The sequence below is a fragment of the Saimiri boliviensis genome, chromosome 5, assembly GCF_048565385.1.
Source record: "Saimiri boliviensis isolate mSaiBol1 chromosome 5, mSaiBol1.pri, whole genome shotgun sequence".
NCBI lineage: Eukaryota > Metazoa > Chordata > Mammalia > Primates > Cebidae > Saimiri > Saimiri boliviensis.
In genome coordinates, this window is record NC_133453.1 from 67204837 (window position 1) to 67227901 (window position 23065).

Here is a 23065-nt window from a genome sequence, read left to right on the forward strand (position 1 = left end):
AGGTTCTAGCCACACTTACTTCTTTCTGCAGAGACATGCTCATTTATATAGAAAATCCTAAGTAATACACAAAAATATACTAGCACGAATAAGGACATTTTGCAAGGATGCAGGATACCAGATCAGTACACGAAAGTCAGTTATATTCCTATCCACTAGCAATAAGCAATCCAAAAATTGTATTAAGAAAACAATTCCATTAAAATAACATCAAAAATAATAAAATACATAGGAATAAATTTAAAAGTGCAAAACTTGTACACTAAAAAACACAAAACATTATTGAAAGAAAGCATAGAAGACCTATAAAAATGTCCTGTGTTATAAGTGTAAAGATGTCCTGTATTCATGAATTGGAAGAGTTAATATTGTTAATTTTGAGATGGCAATACGTCCTAAATTGATGCCCATCAAAATCCTAGCTGGCATTTTTTTTTTTTTTTTGCAGAAATTGTCAAATCGACCCTAAAATTCACGGAAATGCAAGAACCCATAACAGCCAAAATAATCTTGAAAAGAAGTTGTAGGACTCATGCTTGTAAATTTCAAAACTTAAAGCTACAATAATTGAGACAGGCATTAAGTACTTGCAAAACGAGAAATATATACATCAATGGAATAGAACTGTCCAGAAATAAACTCCATACATTTACGAGCAATTGATTTTTGACAAGGGTCAGAAGGCAACTGAATGGGGAAAGAATAGGTTTTTCACAAATGATACTGGGACAACTGGATATCCACATGCAAAAGAATGAAGACGAACCTCAACCTCAAACCATGCACAAAAATTAACTCGAAATGGATCACAGAGCTAAACGTAAAAGCTAAAACTATAAAACTCTTAGAAACATAGGCATAAATTTTCAAGACTTTGGAGTAATGATTTTTTATACATAAAGCTGAAATCACAAGCAATGTGAGAAAAAAATAATTAAAAATTTTCAAAACTAAAAACTTTGGCTGGGTGTGGTAGCTCACACCTGTAATCCTAGCACTTTGGGAGGCCAAGGTGGGAGGATTGCTTAAGTTCAGGAATTCAAGACCAGCCTGGGCAACATAGTGAGATCCTATCTCTGTTTAAAAAACAAAAAACAAAAAACTTTGTGCTTCAAAGGACACTAACAAGAAAGTGAAAAGAACCCACAGAATGGGAGACACTTGCAAATCATTCATCTAATCAGTGACTAGTAATCCATACACACACCCCTCCTATACATTTACATGTACATAAGAGAGAGAACCCTTACAACTCAACAATAAAAGACAAATAGCCAATCTTAAAACTGTAAAAAGGATCTTTACCGACATTTCTTCAAAGATACACAAATGGCCAATCAGCAAATGAAAAGATACTAGTCATTAAACAAATGTAAATAAAAACCACAATGAGGCCGGGCTCAAGCCTGTAATCCCAGCACTTTGGGAGGCCGAGGTGGGTGGATCACGAGGTCAAGAGATCAAGACCATCCTGGTCAACATGGTGAAACCCCGTCTCTACTAAAATTACAAAAAATTAGCTGGGCATGGTGGCGCGTGCCTGTAATCCCAGCTACTCAGGAGGCTGAGGCAGGAGAATTGCCTGAACCCAGAAGGCGGAGGTTGCGGTGAGCTGAGATCGCGCCATTGCACTCCAGCCTGGGTAACAAGAGTGAAACTCTGCCTCAAAAAAAAAAAAAAAAAAAACCACAATGAGATACCACTTCACACCCCAAAGAATGTCTATCATCAAAAAGACAGACTACAACAATTGTTGACAAGGATGTGGAAAAACAGCAACCCTTACACATTGTTGATGAGAATGCAAAATGGTGCAGGTACTTTGGAAAACAGTTTGGCAGTTTCTCAAAGTTAAACACACAGATTCCTATGATTCAGCAATTCAATTCCTAGGTATATACATAAGATGACTGAAACAAATGTTCACACAAAAACTTGTATACAAATGTTCACAGCCGTATTACACATCATAACCAAAAAATAGAAACAGATGTCCCTTAACTGATAAATGGATAACCCAAAGGTATTATATCCATATAACGGAATTTCATTCAGCCATAAAAAGGAACGAAGTACAAATATACACTGTAACATTATACTAAGTGAAAGAAGTAACAAAAGATCACATACTGCATGGTTAAATATATATAAAATGCTCAGAATAGAGAAATACATGGACAGAAAATAGATGAGTGGTTGCCAAGGGCTAGAAGAGAGAAAAATGGGAAGTGACTATTCATGGGTACCGAGTTTTTTCTTTTTTTGAGACAGAGTCTCGCTCTGTCACCCAAATGGAGTGCAGTGGTGCGATCTTGGCTCACTGCAATCTCCGCCTCCTGCGTTCAAGTGATTCTTGTGTCTCAGCCTCCCGAGTAGCTGGGATTACAGGTGCCCACCACCATGCCTGGCTAACTTTGTATTTTTTTTTTGTAGAGACGAGGTTTCACCATGTTGGCCAGGCTAGTACTGAACTCCTGACCTCAGGTGACCCACCCGCCTCAGCCTTCCAAAGTGTTGGGATTACAGGCTTGAGTTACCATGCCTGACTAAGTACTGGGTTTTTTCTTAGGATTAATGAAAATGTTCTAAAATTAGACAGAGGCAATACTTGAATAACCTTATGAATTCCACTGAATTGTACCTTTTTCAAAAAAAAGGAACAATGAATGCCTTCAAAATTCTGCAAGATGATTATTTTCAACTTAAAATTCCAAATACAAACTTAAATATTGGGATAATAGTAAAGGGAAAGTGGCCCTTGGGCTAGAGTAGGGTAGGAGAGCAGGTGCTCTAATAAAGAGAGCTAACTCCTCAACTATCATAACAGAAACGTAGTATTTACTGTTTAAAATGTAAACATGAGGCCTAGCACGGTGGCTCATGCCTGTAATCCCAGCACTTTGGGAGGCCAACAGGGGCGGATCACTTGAGGTCAGGAGTTCGAGACCAGCCTGGCCAACATGCTAAAACATTGTCTCTACTAAAGTACAAAAAAATTAGCTGGGCCTGGTGGCAGGTGCCTGTAATCCCAGCTACTTGGGAGGCTGAGGCAGGAGTATAGCTTGAACCTGGGAGGCAGAGGTTGCAGTGAGCCAAGATCACACCACTGCACTTCAGCCTGGGTGACAGAGTGAGACTCTGTTTCAAAAAAAAAAAAAAAAAAAAAAAAAAAAAAGACTAATGAGGCCCACAAAGGCCAGAACTGATACATTTGATTTTTTATAGTCTCTGCATTTATTACTTTAATATAAATTTTAAATGATTATTACAAAAGAGAAACACTCTCAGAAGAAACTAGGGCCAGGCACAGTGGCTCACACCTGTAATCCTAGTGTTTTGGGAGGCCAAGGTGGGAGGATTACTTGAGGCCACGGGTTCTGAGACCAGCCCAGGCAACAAAGTGAGACCTAGTCTCTATCCCCCCAAAAATTCTTTTAATTAGCCAGTCTTGGTGGTGCACGCCTGTAGTCCCAACTACTCTGGAAGCTATGGGAGGAGGATCGCTTGAGCCCAGGAGTTCAAGGTCATAGTGAGCTATGATCACACCTCTGCACTCGAGCCTGGGTGACAGAAAATAATTTTTAATACAATTTAAAAGAAGAAACTGAGCCATCTAAACAATGTAGTAGAAAAGGCCTAGCACTGGGGACAGAAGACTGGATATCATGTCCCATGGCATTTATTCTCTGTGTGATCCTGAGCTTACCACTGTGTCTTAGTGTCCTCACCTGTAAAATGAAGGCTAAAATTACCTGTGTCAAGAGAATCAAACAAAACAAACGCTTTTTAAGTAGATTAAAAAGTATTGTTTCAAAATTTTCTAAATTATAGATTAAATACTATCTCCCTAACACTGCAACTACCCAAATATTTTAGATCTTACTTATCAAAGAGATAGTCATGACTACTGCTAAATTGTCTCCAGGATTTACTTTAAGTTGAATCACCTAGACTGGGGACCAGACTAGAAAAGACTCCAGGGATAACTCTATAATCCACCAGCTAAATAAAGCAATGTGCTTATTCCCCTGAGAATACATTGTCTTTTAGAAATTATGTGTATGGTTACCTTTGCATGTCTGTACATCAATTACCAAAACAACAACAACAACAAAAACCACCAAACACATTTACCTTCACAGTCAAATCTTCATTACCCAGCGTGACATAAACTTGAATAGGGGGATAAACACCTTTGTCGGCATGGTGTTCCATAGTTGCTCTCATTGCATTCTGAAATACATTAGGATTACATTTAAAACACAGCTTTCTAAAAAAGAGAAACTGTAATTTTGAAGTACATATATACTCTTTGAAGTTTTTAAGTTTGATGGAAATATGCCAAAGCAGCACAATTTTTATAACCACATTTAAAGTTTTTTTTTTTTTTTAATACAGTCAATTTGGGGGGAGATTTAAAGGATATTCTGACAAAAGATTCCAACTAAATTCTGCATATTTTCCAAAGTCAGATTTCAAAATACTTTTAACTAGTTTACATTAAAGCAGAAAACTGTTCACTTTTTTAATTTTAGTAAATGCTGGGCAAAACATTTTTGAAAATGTAGTTTCACCTATTTTTAGAACTATTAAAAAACTCGTAAATTTCTTTAAAGGAAAAAAATTTTTTCATATAGTAGTAACAGCGATGGCAGTATTTGATGGAACAATGAATCCCTTTATTTCTAGTTTGAAATTAAGGGTATTGACATTGAAAAGCTGCTTTCCTAATTTCTAAAGGAAATTAGGGAATTATGTACACAATGCCAACATATGAGAAGCCTTAAACAACATGACATGCGACATTACAGTAGAAAATGATACAAACTCGATGTAACTAAAAAGGCATCTGAATTTGGAAGTAAGAGGGTGTGGCCCAAGCAGAGCAATTGCAATTCAGTCCCCTTATGGAGGAAATGCCATAATTTCTACCCAAGGCAGTTTAAGATTAGGTTCTAGATCAAAGTCTATGTACAATATGTAATATAATACGGAATACTTCAATCACAGGGCATAAGATCTTTATGCGACTGGAATTTCAAGGAAAAAATTTGTGTTAATGCTTTAAGTGCCCATCACTACTTGTTTAACCACTTAGATAAAAAGATTTTAGGGCCAGGTGCAGTGGCTCATGCCTGTAATCCCAACACTCTGGGAATCCAAGGCAGGACAACTGCTTGAGGCCAGGAGTTCAAAGGCAGCTTGGGTAACAGAGTGAGACCTCAGCTCTACAAAAAATAAAATAAATATTTTTAAAAATATTTTGTAAGGTATTAAATACATTTTTGCTGTCTTTGAAGAAAGAGCATTCTGGCGGTGTTCTAAGATACTCAGTCAGTTTTTCTGTGTTTTGGTGCACTTTTCCTTTACGTTATCAAACTGAAAGCCACTCCTCTCTCTTCCAGTTTGCTGCTGGCTGATGAAACAGAACTAAAGACAGATTACAGGCTTCTGATGGAGGGCAACTGTTTTCAGCCACCAGGACCTGTGTCACAAACTCCTCACCCATTTTCCTGTCAACCAGCAAGTATCATTGGCAGGGGAAAAAAGATACTTTCAACATTACCAGAATTTAGTTTTCAAAATTTGTTGTAAAGAGCAAAGATAATAGCAGAAACCCTGTTAGTCAATATAAACGACCTCCCTCTCCTAAGAAAAACCAGACCAAAGAAAGGATTCTGGTCCTTTAAGGGTAAAAGTTGAGAATCGCTCTTCTAAATACTGTTTTATAAATATGCGAAGATAACTTTATTGAGCACCTATATGTAATCTGCTGCCATTGTACCGGTATGTTATTCCCAATCTTCATAAACAATCCTGGACAGTATTCTTGTTTTACAGAAAAGGAAACTGAGGCTCAGAGAGGTTGGGTGACTTGCCCAAGGTCACACACATATTAAGTGCCATAATTGGGATTCAAACCCAGGTCTTTTTGACTCCAAAGTCTGAGCTCACCACTACAAGGAGGTGCCTGCCTATGTTGATAAAAGGCTGATCTCCAGCAATGTGATAGGATACTGACATGAAATGGCACTTCTTAATAGGAGAACCTAGTGGAATATTTGACTTTCAGAGCAGATTACTAATCTCAGAAAAGTACTGGTAAAGGTTATGTAATACTATTTTACAAACCTTGAAAAGTTCAAACACCATGTGATAGAGATGGGATGGTACATAAACCACTTGTATTGGCTGTCCTGGTGATTTTGCTACAGAGCAGAAGAGAAAAATATGAAAGTACAGAGAGATGTGCTTAAAGCATTTTTAAGAAAAAATTGTGTAGTGATGAAAAGAAAACGTTAACTATGGAGGACAGTATCATTTGAGGGAGAACTGCCACATCATTTCTTCAATGTATTAGTGTTTGAACCTATACCCACAAATATTTACAACTGACAAGAGTCCTGTGGTCACTTCTCACAACCCTACCTAACAATTGAACCAACCCAAGTACCCATTTTTCTCCAGGATGGTAAAGTCTTTTTAAAGATCACTCAACTTTCAGGTAGGAATTTAACTTTCCAAAGAGAAGTGTTAAAGTCCATAAATTCCACAGTCCAATTCACATACATACATTTTTTTTTTTTTTTTTTTTTTAGATAGAGTCTTGCTCTGTCACCCAGGCTGCAGTGCAGTGGCAGGATCTCAGCTCACTGCAACTTCCACCTCCTGGGTTCAAGCAATTCTCCTGCCTCAGCCTCCCAAGTAGCTGGAACTAGAGGCACCCGCCACCATGCCTGGCTAATTTTTTCTATTTTTAATAGAGATGGGGTTTCACCATATTGGCCAGGCTGGTCTCGAACTCCTGACCTATGATCCACCTTGGCCTCCCAAAGTGCTGGGATTACAGGAGTGAACAACTGCACCCAGCCATACATTCTTTAAGAAGCCATTTTCTAAATGTTTCACCTCTGCAGAATATTATTTCAGGCATTTCAATGGATATAAAGCTGAATAAAAAAATATAAGTTAGCATCAATTTCTCGAGACAGTAATTAACTCTACATTTAAAAACTTAACAGGAATCCCACTGGGGGTAGTGATAGGGGTGTTTATAAAACACACATTTAATAGAACACAGGAGTAAGACTCATAATACCTTAGAATTCTAATTTAACCAATAAATCCTTCTTCTGACTAAACTCCCTCTTGGGAACACGAATGGGACATCTGGAAATTGCTCACAGTAGTTCAGGTTCACAAACTAACACTTGTACATTGTGATCGTTATTTATCAAATGCTTTGCTACCATTATGGATCTGAAGAGTTAATATGGCTTTAGAAAACCACTAAGCAATTCTATTTTCAATTGTGTAACTTCACTGCTCTCTCACTCTAAGGTCCAGAATACAGCTTAGTAAAAGCCTATTTCATTTTATTCTTCCCACCACACCTTTTTAAAGTGTCATCGTAGGAAATGTTTTTCTCTATCAAACTACCATGCCTCTGGAAAGAGACTCATCAATCCCCTTGCAAGGCATCTAAACCCTTTTTGTCCAAAAAGCACTAATCGAGTTAAAAAGAAAACCATCAAAGACTAACAGATTCTCAAACAGATCAGCATCTTTCTTTCCTCTTTTAAAACCCCAGTCCTTCTACGTCCTCAACAACAGAAAATTATTTACAACTCATGAAGTAGAAAAAGGGTAAGTCTTACATTACTGAAGTGCATGTAAAAGTCAAATGTAACTTTCTTGGCATCATTTTTTTTCTATGACTAAACAGAAAATAAAAAATAAACAAAGAATCAAAGTTATCAATTAAAAATAAAGACAATGAGGCACAAAAAGCCAATTTTTTTCATAATCTGACTAAATTACATATATATATTTGTATATACACTTTTTACATGATTACTTTCCTTTAGCCTTCATATCCAATGCAGTTGAGGAAGAAGTCATCTTCCATTAAAACATTTAAATTCTTATCCCTTATCAAGTAATCAAAGCACTAATTATTGAGGAAAAGACAACATCAGGCTTACCATTTAGTTCTCCAAGTTCTAGTTCAGGAGAGTTAATATAATACAAATCACACAGATGCCTAGCATTTTCATAGCCATCTAGTGTGAATAAAAACAAAAAGAAAATATTTAATAAATACACTTCTGTTTCATGCATTAAGATGGCAATAAGATTGACAAGTGAAAATCTTAAACTTTCTACAAAAGAAAATATACTTTGATAGTTTGGGGAAAGTCTTTGGGTTTTTTTTTTTTTTTTTTTTTTTTTTTGTAAAGACATAGTCTCACTATGTTACTCAGGTCTTTTTTTTTTTTTTTTTTTTTTTTTTTAAGTGAAAGATACCCTCAGCAGGGCTCAGTGGTTCATGCCTGTAATCCCAGCACTTTGGGAGGCTGAGGCAGACAGGAGTTCCAGACCAGCCTGGCCAACATGGTGAAAGCCCGTCGGCACTAAAGATACAAAAATTAGCCAGGCGTAGTGTTGGGCGCCTGTAATTCCAGCTACTGGGGAGACTGAGGCAGGTGAATAGCTTGAACTCAAGAGGCATAGGATGCAGTGAGCTGAGACAGCACCACTGCACTCCAGCCTGGGCAACAGAGTGAGACCCTGTCTCAACAACAACAAAAAGGTTTATCACCAAACTTTGCCTAACAAATAATTATATCAAAAAAGAGTCATCCTATACATAATGCACAAATAATACTATAAAGTTATTTTCAAACCCAGGCATTTGTGCCTACCATTTTAACTCATGATATAAACAGTTGCTTTAATAGTAAGAAATAACAATCAATAATTTTGATTTTTGTATTTTTTTTTGCAAGGAGAAATGTTAGTGTTTACCTTTAATAACTTCAACTACATTGCAGTTTGGATTTATGCTTCCAATGTGTTTTCGATGAGATGGACTTCCTTTGCCTTTTCCACCAAATAATAAAGCTATCCAAAAATAAAAAACAAACAAAATAAGCTAAACTACCTAATGCTCTTTTCCAAATGTGAATACTGTTTCAATTGTACCAAACAGTAGAACAAATATTTTCTTTCTTTTAGGATAAACATAGTACTTCACATTAAATAAAAATACCTTTCTTGATGGCAGTCTATTTACTTTTCTTAATTAGCAAAAAAGTAAAACTAAATTTTCTACCTAAAAGGAAGTTTTCTAAACGAATTTAAAATACACCAACACATCTTATTTAGCTGCTTCTCTTGACTGAGGACACTTACAGTGCTGATTGAGTAACATTCTAATTGAAATGCGACTCATGTAGAATCGATCCAAAAAGTACTGAACATTCTGGCTGGTGACGGGATCCACCCCAAAGCTCTCCTTGTATTCAATCACACCCTGGGCCATTGTAGGAATGACATCATTGTGTCGGTTTCTGATCCGTATCACAGTATCTGTAAAGCTAAACAAACCCATCTGTCAAAACAGCCAAATATTTTGACAAGTAAGTTTAATACAAAAATATAAGTTTATCAAACTATACTAGACAAAAAAAAAAAAAAATCCCTAATTTGTAAAAGGAAAATCACTCCATGTTTTCCTATACTTATTTACATATATTTCAGATCATAAAATATACCAAATCCATCAAAGTAGAAGGACCTCCAAAATAAAACTTTCAAAATTTAATTATTTTCTTGGATTCCTAAGAGTAAGGCTGCCACAAAATATAATCTTAAAATGTTAATGGTTTTCTTTAACTGTTATCAACTAAGGTCATCTGAGCACTGGCTATGAGGATGGTATTCCAGAGACAGAAGACAAAGCACTCGCCTCTAGGGAACACATGCTCTGTAAGGAATTGAGATGAATGAGCCAATAAAGCCTGCCTGTTTTGGAACTCTTCCTAGGGTTCAAAGAGAGAAAGAAACACTTAGGACAGAAAAACAGAAAAGAACTCTCATTTCATTCATCTTATGAGTTTATAAAATGGGAGAGGAAAAGTAAACAATTATATGAAAAGACAAATCTTCAAATCATCTAGCCTTCCCACTTCTGTCACTTAGAAGACATTACATGGTTAAAGAAATAAATAAAAAAGTCTTAATTAGCAGTAATAAAACCAATTTTCTAACATAACCATCTGAATGTACACTTCCAAATGAGTGATTTCTTATTCAAAGTCATCATCCTGAGTATTAACTTATTCCAATGTTCCCACTGCTTAAAAGATTTTTGGAATTCCTAGTTTGTAATGAGCTTCAAAACAAGACTGTTTAACCAAAATACAAACAACAAAACTCTTCAAAAACAACTCCTCATTCTAGTCACTTTTTATTCATTTATTTTCTTTTTTCTTAAAAGAAACACAAATCTGTATTATTCTGCTTGACTACTCAATTTATTTTCTATAGCTCCCAATGACTGTTTTCAGAAGGCTCTATAGCGTAATGGTTACTTTTAAATTAAGACTGCTTGGATTCTACCATTTGCTAGCCATGTAACCTTAAGCTACTTTACCCTCTTTATGCACAAATAGCATTATTTCAATGAACAGTTTTAAAGATTAAAAAACATTCATGTGAGGTTTGCTCAATATCTAGGCAAGGAGTAAACTCTTGCTGAATGTTATTTTCAGATTAAAATGTTAAAAAAAAAAATGAAGTGTTACTGTACCCTTTAAAGACAGTCCAAAAAATATGTATAACTAACTGAGGACAAGAAGTGGTCATTACAATGTCAGTACCCTTCATATGCAGGTAGCTGCATAAGGCAAATACTTCGGTTTACCAATTACAGTACAGGGGTTATTAAACCTGTCATATTACTTACATCATCTTATAAGCCATAGAGCATAAACTAGAGACCTGCAATCATGTTCTTATCGGCCTTTGGTGTTTAAAAAAATTTTAATTAGTTGCCCATCTTTCAAAATTGAGAGATTTTACACTACAAATCTAGACTTGCAGCTTTCCTTTAAAATCAGAAAACAATCAGATGATCTGGACAGCATTCACATAGCAAAGATCAGTTGGGACTGAAGGTGGCTGTCCATTAGAAGGAGCATGCACTCTTCAGGTTAACAGTCCAACTGGCACTGAGACCACACCTACATTCCATTAATCAGCACACCTCAACTTCATCTTTTGTTAAAGAGGAGCATGAAGCATTTCTTATGCCTAGTCAAATTTACTGATTTACGTTATTTGCCCTGCCTCTATGGGCTGGTTTAGTCACATATATCATATGTTGTAAAGCAGTAGAAGCCTAAAAGTTAATCAATTTTCCCAAAGTAACCTAATAGTAGTAGGTTTAAGCTAAATACATTTACATTTTTTGAATGATGTTTAAGGGATGTAAAAATTGTATTCAGAATAGGGTCAAAACAGTGAACTCACTCATAAATAGCTTTAGCATCCTCAGCGCTTTTGTCCTTAAAATCAAGAAGCTCCTGAAGACTCTGGATATACCTAAAATGCAGATCAATAGGATAAGGTCATTCTTTTATATTCTGAGAGTTCAATATCGTGAAAATTAGCTCAAAAGCTATTTTTAGCATTTTATAATTTTTAATTTAGAATACTGCTATAAATTATGGTTGAAGTAGAATTTTTACAATCATGCACATTTGAGCAAAGTACTGAGAACGAATAGAAGAAGGGGCACATTTTCTCCTAAAGCATAGATCAAATTTAAGAATTTTATGCTTTTTCTATTCCATTTTAAGTTGTATATCTTAAAATAGTATTTAAATTTTTTTAAAATTTACCTCTGTACATTACAGTATATGTACTGATTATGCTGAGGTCTGACTCTGTCACCAGTAACCATGTGATCTTGGGTAAATGACTTAATTTGTCTTATTATCAGTAAAATGAAGACAGTCTCTCTCGCTCTAAGACTCTTAACTTAAATATCTGTGCTTTAAAATCTTAATTTTAGACATTTATGTCCGATCAACAAATACTTATTGAAGGCCTACAATCTACTACATGGTTCTTTTAAACTGGACAAAAAACACCAAAGTCATGAAAATGTAGATTCTAAATTTATCTTGCAATTCAAGGTATCAAAGCACCTGTTAAGAAATTAGCAAAATAAGGAAGGCCAAATGACTTTCTGATGGTCTTGCAGGCAAGTAAAAAGGCACTGCAGGGTCACAGCTAAAAATAACTTGCTACCACTCAATTACTTTCTTTGACAGTGTAAGGATCTGCTCCACTTGGCTGTAAGCACTTTATCTGCAACTGCCCTAACTTAGCAGGCATCTAGGAGCAATCAAAGTGCTTTAAAACCTGTAATTCCATCTGTTGGTTTGGAAAGCTGTTTCTGACAAGCAATATGTCTTACTGCATTCCAAAGTCAAGGGATTCTGATAGCAGCTGCTGCTTTGCTTTAACCCTTAATTTCCTCTTAATTGGCAAGAACAGCTATGCTCTCTATCCAAGAGATATTTGAGTAACTACAACAGGCAAGGATCAGACTTCATGACTGATATGCTTCAAAAAGCAGCATATTCTACTTCTAATGAAGAATTTTTTTTAGAACAGGAAAAATCTTCCATGGAATATTGTATTTTCTCCTTCATATCCCATCATAATTCCCTAACAAATGTTTCCTGTTTAAACTACACGTAACTATTCCATACTTGGACTAGATACCATCTGATTATCATATATGCAGCCGTTAAACCTTTTCTGCTTTTTTAAAATTGAGATTAAATCAACTTCTCCTATATACTATAATGCCTACAAAAAGAAAACTTGAATCTCCATGAATCTTAACTGGGAAATGCCCTTCAGCTAAACTCTCTCCATTTAACTTAACTCTGGGCAACACATTTGTTTGAAGTGTATAGTGCTTAGGAGAACAACACTTTTAAATCAATAACATTAACAAAGGCTGTATATAGGCGGCTCCAGGAGTATATACCCTTAACATCTCTACTCATCATTGGGAAGTAGGCCACATAGAGGCCACAGTTTTTCTACACGAGTCCAAAAACTTCTAATTGTTTTAAAACAGAAAAATAAAAGTTTTAACTTTTGCCATTTATAAAGAGATCCTTCAATAAATAGTTTATTAAAAATACATAAACCCTTTCATATATTTCATAATTCTGACTAAAGCATGGTATAGCAGAGATGGACAAATGTCGGTCTGAACACCAACCCCACTGTCAATAGTACTGCCTTATGCAAAAGATTTAACCCTTATGTACCTCAGCGTCCTCATCTGTAAAACGAAGATAATTGGCCAGGTGCAGTGGCTCACACCTGTAATCCCAGCACTTTCAGAAGCTGAGATGGGAAGATCACCTGAGGTCAGGAGTTTGAGACCAGCCTGGCCAACATGGTGAAACGCTCGTCTCTACTAAAAATACAAAAATTAGCCAGGTGTGGTGATGGGTGCCTATAAGAGCAAGTCTCTGTTTCAAAAAAAAAAAAAAAAAAAAAGTAAATAAAAATAACAACAACAATAAATAAAATGGAGAGAATCATACCTACCCTGCAAGGTTGCTGAAGGGATTAAAGGCAATATACATAAATAACTATTTATCAACAAACTGCAAACATTTTTCTTATAATATCCCTGTAGATATTCTAACATAAATCTTAAATTTAGCATCTGTATTTCAGTGCAGTTCTGATTGGTTTTCTCAAAATCAAGGAGTTGTAGAGTCCAGGATTCAGGGCACAAGCCCAAATACACTGCCCCCACCCACCCCCAGCCAAAAGAAGGAGAATACTGCTACTACCTTAAGATTCTGGCTGGGGCCGGGTGTGGTGGCTCATGCCTGTAACCCAAGCACTTTGGAGGCCAAGGAGGGCGGATCACCTGAGGTCGGGAGTTCAAGACCAGGCTGACTAACATGGTGAAACCCCGTCTTATTAAAAAAGAAAAAGAAAAAAACATATTAAAAATAAAAAGGATTCAGCCTGGGCACGGTGGCTCACACCTGTAATACCAGCACTTTGGAAGGCTGAGGTGGGTGGATCACAAGGTCAGGAGATTGAAACCATCCTGGCCAACACAGTGAAACCCCGTCTCTACTAAAAATACAAAAATTAGCTGGGTGTGGTGGTGTATGCCTGTAACCCCAGCTACTTTCGAGGCTGAGGCAGGAGAATCGCTTGAACCAGAGAGATGGAGGCTGCAGTGAGCTGAGATCATACCACTGCACTGTAGCCTGGCAACAGAGCAAAACTCCATCTCAAAAAAAAAAGGGATTCCACTGAAGAATAAAAAAGCATTTGCCTGCTGTAACACTGAATAAAGTTCACAACTCCATCAAAATTGCAAACACAAGATGAGAATCTTACCAGCTTTGTACTAATTGAACAGATGGTGTCCGGAGAAGATTGTCTGGGAGGAGACTTATTTCTTTCATTATATTTGCCAGTCTGACAGGCAACTCTTGCCGCAGAAACATAAATGATGTCTTTTCGCAAGCATTCACTGATCCTGAAACCAAACATGATGGGTAAAGCAGTAAGCAGAAGCCATAAGGCAAGACAAGGCAGGAGGCAGGGAAAGACAGGAAGTTATCTGGCAAGGGCAGAGGGGTAGAATCACTACGATGGGGCTGGGAATACGAGGCAAAGATATCCCTGCCTTTGGGAGGTGAGGGATGAGATAATCCAGCCTTCAGAGTTATGACCTTCTAATGGCTCTGTACAGCAATTACAATACTTTCTTGTCTCCTTAACATGCATCCTCATAGTGATCACCCATTTCAGCAATTAGGTAACCTGAGCATGTCGGGGTAATTCTATAAAATTAACAGAAGAACCTGAAAAACTCTATCCTCGACACCCTGTTGCTGCTATCACTTAGAAAATCTGTTTTTTAACTCTAGGTTTAAAAAGAGAAAATGCCTGTCTAAGAAACAGAAACTCTAGGCTGGTTTGAATGCAGTGGTGTTTACAACTAATTGATCACTACCAGTTACAGATTCTTTGTTCCTTCTCCACTCCCACCGCTTCACTTGACTAGCCTTAAAAAAAAAAAAAAAAAAAAAAAAGAGAGAGAAGTAGAAACAGCGGGCCCGGCAGTGGCTCATGCCTATAATCCCAGCACTTTGGGAGGCCAAGGCAGGAGGGCTGCTTGAACCCAGGAGTTCAAGACAAGCCTGGGCAACACAGTGAGACCTTGTATTTATAAAAACTAAAACATAGCCAGGCATGGTGGTGCCTGCCTGTAGTTCTAGCCTTGGGAGGCTCGGGCAGGAATTTAGAGGTTACGGTGAGCTATGACAGCGCCGCTGCACTCCAGCCCGGGTGACAGAGTAAAACCCTGTCTCAAACAAAGAAAAGAAAAAAGGGAAATTTTGATGTTTGCATAGGAAGATTCACAGATTCCATATAGAACCACTAATGCTGATTACCATAAGCAAAGAGTAAGTGCAGGTCTTAAGCGCAGGTTTCACACGTATATATATGAAAAAAAAGGGTAAGTGCAGAGGCTTTCAGGCTACAGAAAGCCAACAGAAAGCGAAAACCATCACTGCCTGTTAGTACCATCTTCAAGTAAGTCCTATTCAATCGTCTGGGGAAAGCCTCCAGCCCCCTCCACTCCCTTATCAGGATCCCGTATCACTCCCTAAGCAGAATCATTGCAGAATGTCCTTTGACAAACAGCTCCATTTAAAGTTAAACTAAAAACTCTTATTATTCCAGTAATGCATTTTAAACTTACTATTCTTGCTGCTTTAGCAGAGAAAAAGTTAGCAAAAACTACATTGTCAGTAGCAGAAATTAAGGTATTAAAGGAAAACAGCTTGTGAAAGTTTCATGGCATACTTATGAACACCACCAAATTCGCCCATTCCTCAAACTAGAGTCATTTCAAAGTAAAAACGAAAACCGAAAGCTTTGAGCCAAAACTTATGCCACTGTAAACCAGTTTAAAGTTGCCAGTCACGCAGGTATCATTCAATGCAGAAGCCACAATGCAGAAGAAAAACCTTTGTACTCAAATTTTATGAATTCATTAAGGTTTTCCCTTTTCCCCTCATTGCTTTCATACAGGAAGTCAAAGTTAAAATGCCTCACTTTGCAATTCCTTCTGCAATTTGTTGAACAGCTTCCAGAGAAAACCAAGACAGTCCGTGGTAAAATTCACAGCATTTTGTCCTCATGTATTCAACACGTGCTCAAGACTTACTTGCTGATGATGAAATGTGCTGTTGGTGCAAACAGTCTTGAGCCACTGGCAAGGAAAACATTCTAAGAAACGTTGGGCCAGTTACAACCTGCCTTCCAAATCATCACGCCAATTCTGTGCAATCGTCATATGCAAAACTGGGCATTCACCATCACTGCGCGGAATCCAAACGCGACTCTCGCGGGTGCCCACGCTCGGCCTCCCACCCCGGCACGACTCCTCGGAAGGGGCCTGGCCGAGCGCGCACCTGCACACGTGCGCCGGACGGCGGGAGGTCATTCCGCGGCCCAGCTGGTCTGTTTTCAACAATAACTGTCAAAGTCACACGCCCCCGGTTATTTACGCCGCCCGCCAGCGTAGGCACCTCGAGGGAGGAAGGAAGCAGCTAAGGCCCTGGGGGCGGAAACGCTGAGGAGGAGGGGTGCGCCTCCGGCGAGAGCCGGCCGGCGCAGACCGGGCCCCGGAGAGCGGCTGCAGCTCCCGGCTCGTGACCGCTCACAAAGGCCCGAGCTCCGGGCCGCACTCACCGAAGTCCAGGAACTGCTTCATGGAGAGCGGGGACGGAGAGAAGCGCGCGTAGAAGTCCACCTGGCCCGGAACGCTGCGCTCGGACGCCGGGCCGGAGCCCGAGTCCGAGCTGAGGCTGCGGGTGACGCCGGGGCCGGCGGCGCGCAGCCTCGGGTCGGGGCCGGCCGAGGCAGCTCCGCGAAGCAGCCGCGCCAGCCTCATGCCGAGCCCCGCAGGAGGAGTCGGAGCCCGCGCGCCAGGTCCCCGCTCCGCGCCACCGCCGAGTGGTACGTGAGGGACGTGGCTGGCCGCAGGGGCGGGCAGGGGCGGGCAGCGGCTGTCACCGGCGCGGCCCCCGCCCCCCTCGCCGGAGCCCGGCCCCCTTCGCCGCTGGGCCGCACGCGGAGCGGGAAGGAGGCGGGGAGAGAAAAGGGGCGGGCGCTCGCGGGGCCCGCCCCGTCGCCGGAGTCCCGCCCAGCCCCGCGGAATACGGGGCGCAGAGAGCGCGCCGCTGCGTCACCGGCGCCGAGATCCCGCCCCCGCCGGCGGGCTGTGGGGCGCGCGTGGCGGCGGTCCCGGCGCACGTCCGAACCGGGGACGCTAAGAGGCGAGGCGGTGTGGAGCGCCCCCCTTCCCCAGCCCTTTTGAAACAGCTCCCACCTTCCTGCTTCTGCTGCCCTCCCAGTCAGCCAAAAGACTCAAGGACACGGCGGCGCTCTCTTCCACACACCGCGGTGTCCTGCTGCGAGAGCGTTCCAGAAACGCTTCTCTGATGCAGACCACAGGTTTTCCCGCTCCGGAGAGCTTCAGGGGTCCCCGCTTGCCAAACAAACAGCGGTAGGTAAACACGAATGCTGAGCACTGGCACGTGTGGCCCTAAACGGCGTCACTGCGGCGGCGGCCCCACCAGAAGGGCTGTGTGCCGCTGAGTGAGCCATTTAACCTCTCTGAGCCTCCGTCTCTTTACCTAAAAAAGGAGCATAGTATCTGTCTCACTTGTTTGCTGTGACGTGAGTAGTATGAGGTTAGCCGAGAGGAAGGAGAGTAGACCCAAAGTCAGGCTAGCAACTTTTACTGACCTGCCGGGCTGCCCCTTAGCAATCAGAGGAGGCAGCCCTGAGCCTCCAAAACGCGGGCTTCAGATGGGGTGAAGGGGCATAAGGTAGTTTTCAGACTGAGAAAATCTATCAGCTTGTAAGAAGCCCGAAGACAGTTTGTCAGCTTGTGACAGACAATACATTGTCCTGTGACTTTTGTGGTGGCGCTTTTAAAAAACAATTTTACAGGTTTGTGTAAAAGAGGAATTTAAACAAAGGTGGCTTTTCATGACCTTCCCCACGCTGCCCAGATGACTGTAATCAGGCTTTGCTTAATTGCCTTGCTGTGGCGCCTAGATCGGAATGCAGCTGCAAAGCAATCAGAGTGATGGGTCAGCTGCCCCTAACGGGTAGTAGAGCTATCTGTGTTAGCACAATGCCAGGGACACAACACTCAATAAATCGTGTTTATTTTTTACCATTATTGCTTTTTAAAATTATTTCCTTGTTAAGATTTTATCAGAACCACTAATTTGTGTTTTCCCTGAAGCACATTTTACCAAAGGCTTTAGAGAAAACGTTTTTTGATGGCTTTATAACTTTATTTGATGTATTCGAGTATCAGCAATTAGTTCTTCTCTACATTGACTGTAGGTTTTAGAAGATGGTAACAGGTACATAATTTTGTGGACCCTGAAGGTTTGAGATAAGTCTCAGTTAACGTATAAAGTTTATTTTGCCAAGGTTGATGATGCATGCTCGTGACACAGCCTCAGGAAGTCCTGAGGACATGTGCCTAAGGTGGTCAGGGTACAGTTTGGTTTTATTCATTTTAGGGAGACAGGAGGCATCAATCTATATGTAAGAAGTACATTGGTTCGGTCCAGAAAGGCTGGACAAGTTGAAGCAGGGAGAGAGGCTTCCAGGTCACAGATAGGTGAGGGACAAATAGTTGATTTTTTTTTTTTTTTTTTTTTTTTGAGATGGAGTCTCACTCTGTTGCCCAGGCTGGAGTGCAGTGGCATGATCTCTGCTCACTGCAACCTTCGCCTCCTGGGTTCAAGCAATTCTCTTGCCTCAGCCTCCTGAGTAACTGGAATTACAGGCCCCTGCCACCATTACTGGCTAATTTTTGTACTTTTAGTAGAGATGGGGTTTTACCATGTTGGCCAGGCTGGTCTCAAATCCTGACCTCAGGTGATCCACCTGCCTTGGCCTCCCAAAGTGCTGGGATTACAAACGTGAGCCGTCGTGCCTGGCTTCACCTTCCTTCTTTAGTTTAGCCATTCATCAGAAAATTTGTTGAGAACTTACTCTGAGCCAGGTGATAGAAATTCAGTAGTACTAGTAGGGCACGGTGGCTCAAGCCTGTAATCCCAGCACTTTGGGAGGCCAAGGCGGGTGGATCACGAGGTCAAGAGATTGAGACCATCCGGGTCAACATGATGAAACGCCATCTCTACTAAAAATACAAAAAATTAGCTGGACATGGTGGCGCGTGCCTGTAATCCCAGCTACTCAGAAGGCTGAGGCAGGAGAATTGCCTGAACCCAGGAGGCGGAGGTTGTGGTGAGCCGAGATTGCGCCATTGCACTCCAGCCTGGGTAACAAGAGCGAAACTCCGTCTCAAAAAAAAAAAAGGAAAAAAAAAAAAAGGAAATTTAGTAGTAAAGTTTTCTACCTTCAAGAAGCTTATAATCTGGGAAGCTGGGGTTTGGGTGCCTGGTAGTTAACTATAAATGCCTTTAACATGATCACAGGATTAACTGTAATGACAGGGATGCAAATGCCTCCATAATTAAAGACCAAGCATATGATTTTATTTTATTTATTTATTTGAAACACAGTTTCACTCTGTCACCCAGGCTGCCTTGCAGTGGCACAATCTCAGAACTGCAGTCTCTGCCTCTTGGTTCAAGCAATTTTTATTCCTCAGCCTCCCAAGTAACTGGGATTACAGGTGCACACCACCACACTCTGCTAATTTTTGTATTTTTAGCAGAGACTGGGTTTTACCGTGTTGGTCAGGCTAGTCTCAAACTCTCAACCTCAGGTGATCCACCCATCTCAGCCTCCCAAAGTGCTGGGATTACAGGCATGAGCCCGGTGAAATGGGTTGTGTTCTTCTTTTGAGTTTCTCATAAGCCTTTCCAAAGAAGGAAATTAAAATATGCATCTAAGTGAGCAGAGGGATGACTTTAATAGAAAGGGAGGCAGGTTTGCCTTGAGCAGTTCCCATCTTGAATTTCCCTTTAGCTCAGTGATTTGGGGGGTCCAAGATATTTATCTTTCACACTTCAGTGAGTCTTCATTCTCATTATGTTTTTCTGGACAATCACACATGGATACGGTATGGGACATTACTTATTCTTTTGGCCCAGACAGCTTTGTTGAACCTGGTATCAATGTGCACATCTGGGGTTTCCATCTCTTTGATGGCAAATTTTCAGATATCTTTGAGTGCTGAGTGCCCGAGAGGCACACTTTTTGAAGTCCATTTCAGTGGGATGTGCTTGTGAATGTTGATGGTGTCACCACCTTGTTGATGGCTGAATGGCTCCTCCTTTTACCACCGTTCTTCTGCGGGGCCCAAGTTGGAAAAAACAATTTTAAGTTGAATATTACACATCCTTAAAATAGTCCCTCAAACATTTCCAAACTCTACTCCAGCCTCTGAGGTTGTTTCCTCCTTTATTCTCTCCTTCCTTCTAGATTATTCACTGAGCTCCAGAGTCTTCTCACTTTATCAGGCACAGCATTATTCAGCATGCTCAATCCCTGTTTGCAACTTTGCTGCTTTCTGTCTGAGTATTTCAGGATGCTCTGCAGAATATTAACTTGTGTGAAAGAACAAAGACCCAGCAGAAACCTTGTGACTATTTTAGCAAGATTTTTTTCTCCCAGGAAGCAATCAGCTGTTGTATAAAATGGTTTTTCTTTTCTCCAAAGTATATTCACCATGCTTCAACCAATATACAGAGAATGTGCATATAAAAGCACATATTAAATAGTGTCAACTTTTGCTTCTTAGTCAAAGACTTAGGGCCCAGAAACTGGAGAGAAGCTTTGAGGACTTTAGTAAAGAGCTGTATTACTTCTCTGTTGTTATGGTCTGAATGTGTAGAGGTTTTATAATAGCAATGTTATCTATACCAGCAATTAGGGAGGTTAGTGATCTTGTGGACTCTGGCTGCATGACTCCTGGGTTATAATTTCTAATCTTACAGCTAATCTTGTTAGATTACCTATTTTTTGAGATAAGTTCTCACTCTTCACACAGGCAGAGATGCAGTGGCATGATCTTGGCTCACTGCAACCTATGCCGCCTGGGCTCAAGTGATGCTCCCCTAAAATTTCTATGTTGAAACTTAATCATCAACATGATAGTATTAAGAGGTGGGACCTTTAGGAAGGGATTAAGTCATGAGGGCAGAGCCTTAAAAAGGGCCTGAGCAGGTGAGTCTGATCCTACCATCTCTTCTACCATGTGAGTGAAACTGCCTTTGCAAAAATTATAACTGAGAAAATTCTGACAGTGAAAGAGATATGAACTAACCAACTCCATCTTGCTTCTAACTTCCAAGCTGCCATTATTCGTTCCTGGGTGTTATATGTAAATTTTTGGTGCTGCAAAAGAAATAGCACTCATGTAAATTTTCTCTCAGCAAGGCAGCTTTACTTTCTGCAGAAAGGGTACACTCGCCAGCAGTTTGCCATGAGAGTAGAAAGAACAAAGAAAGGCAGACATATTTATCCCTTACAGACTGACCCCTACTGCCATGCCCTGCCTCCATTGACTGGAGCTGGGCCTCACAATCTAATTGGCTAATAACTCAAAACTTTTCCTGAAAGGGTAAAGGCAAGAGAGAACAAAGGAAAAGAGGAAGTAGTTTTGGAAAGACTCGAAGAAGCAATAACATTTCCAAATAAGGAAGGGGAATTAACTATGGGCTGAGGCCTGCCTGGGTTTATCCAGACATGTCAGGGCAAATATCTGGGCTACAGTAAAAGAACTAGGAATGGCTGGGCACAGTGGCTCACGCCTGTAATCCCAGCACTTTGGGAGGCCAAGGCAGTCAGATCATGAGGTCAAGAGACCAAGACCATGGTGAAACCGCATCTCTACTAAAAAATACAAAAAATAGCTGGGTGTGGCGGCACACACCTGTGGTCCCAACTACTTGAGAGGCTGAGACAGGAGAATTGCTTGAACCCGGGAGGCAGAGGTTGCAGTGAGCCAGGTTGCAGTGAGCTGAGATTGTGCCACTGCACTCCATCCTGACAACAGAGCAAGACTCTGTCTCAAAAAAAAAAAAAAAAAGAAAGAAAGAAAAAAAAAGGAACACAGAATATCCCTATTTATTTATGTAACTAACAGCTACTTAGGATTATTAACAAAAGGTGTTAGAGTAAATCAACCTTTGAAGAAGTTATTATTTATCCTTAATAAGCTAAGAAGAAAGCTTTGAAGAGGAACTTCTATTTACTTTTATTTTCTACACTAGTCATACATAGGCCAAACTAACTTTGGGAGGAATTTAGTTTCTATATTAACTTTGAAACAAAGATGATAACAGCTTCTCTTTGAAACAAACCCCCAGGTTTCCTAGGGATCAGACCATCTTTGTTAAACTAACAAGTTAGGCCAGGCACAATGGTTCACACCTGTAATCCCAGCACTTTGGGAGGCCAAAGCGGAGGATTGATAAGTTCAGGAGTTTGAGACCAGGCTGGACAACACAGTGAGACCTTGTCTCTACAAAAAACAAACAAAATTAGCTGGGCATGGTGGCATGTGCCTGTAGTGCTTCATGGGGTGCATCACTTGAGCCCAGGAGTTGTACTTTGCAGTGAGCCAAGATCATGCCACTGCATTTCTGCTTGTGTGACAGAGTGAGGCCTTGTCCCAAAAAATAACTAACAAATTAGCTGTAAGATTAGAAATTATAATTTCTAATTATAATTAGAAATTAGACTCATGCACCCAGGAGTCGTGCAGCCAGAGTCCACAAGATCACTAACCTCCCTAATTGCTTGTATAGATAACATTGCTATTATAAAACCTAACACTGGTGTTTGAGTTGTTTTTCAAACCCTGAATTTCAGTGGACCAGCCAGAACCACACAGATAAGTAAAATAACTCATCTGGTCTTGTGGCCCCCACCCAGAAACTGACTCAGCATAAGATGACAGCTTTGACTCCCTATAATTTTATTCCTGACCCAGCCAATCAGCATTCCCCATTCTATAACCTGCTCTCCACCAAACTGATTTTTAAAAACCCTAGCCTCTGAATTTTCGGGAAATTGATTTGAGTAGTAATAAAATTCTGGTTTTCCATTTAGCCAGTTCTACTTGCATTAAACTGTCTATTGCAATTCCTCTGTCTTGAGAAATTGGCTGTATCTGGGCGGCAGGCAAGAGAAACCTGTTGGG

The 23065-nt window shown here is 40.3% G+C and overlaps 1 protein-coding gene across 4 annotated transcripts in view; it reads right to left on the bottom strand.

Annotated features, from left to right (window-relative positions):
- Positions 1-16894, bottom strand: part of PDK1 (pyruvate dehydrogenase kinase 1) — a 103938-nt gene extending 87044 nt beyond the window's left edge. For 3 of the 4 annotated variants that reach the window (XR_012517718.1, XR_012517719.1, XM_010352034.3), the window contains exons 1-8: positions 16612-16894; positions 14242-14383; positions 11317-11388; positions 9196-9380; positions 8809-8904; positions 7986-8063; positions 6133-6209; positions 4135-4233 (exon numbers count right to left, since the gene is read on the bottom strand). Coding sequence is in view for 2 of the 4 variants with exons in the window: in XM_010352034.3 (XP_010350336.2) it covers positions 4135-4233; positions 6133-6209; positions 7986-8063; positions 8809-8904; positions 9196-9380; positions 11317-11388; positions 14242-14383; positions 16612-16813 (951 nt within the window). In the remaining 2 variants the exon portion in view is untranslated. Of the gene's footprint in view, positions 1-4134; positions 4234-6132; positions 6210-7985; positions 8064-8808; positions 8905-9195; positions 9381-11316; positions 11389-14241; positions 14384-16084; positions 16322-16611 lie in introns of those variants that run through there. The other variant, XM_074399465.1, reaches the window with a different exon arrangement.
- Positions 16895-23065: the final 6171 nt, after the last annotated feature.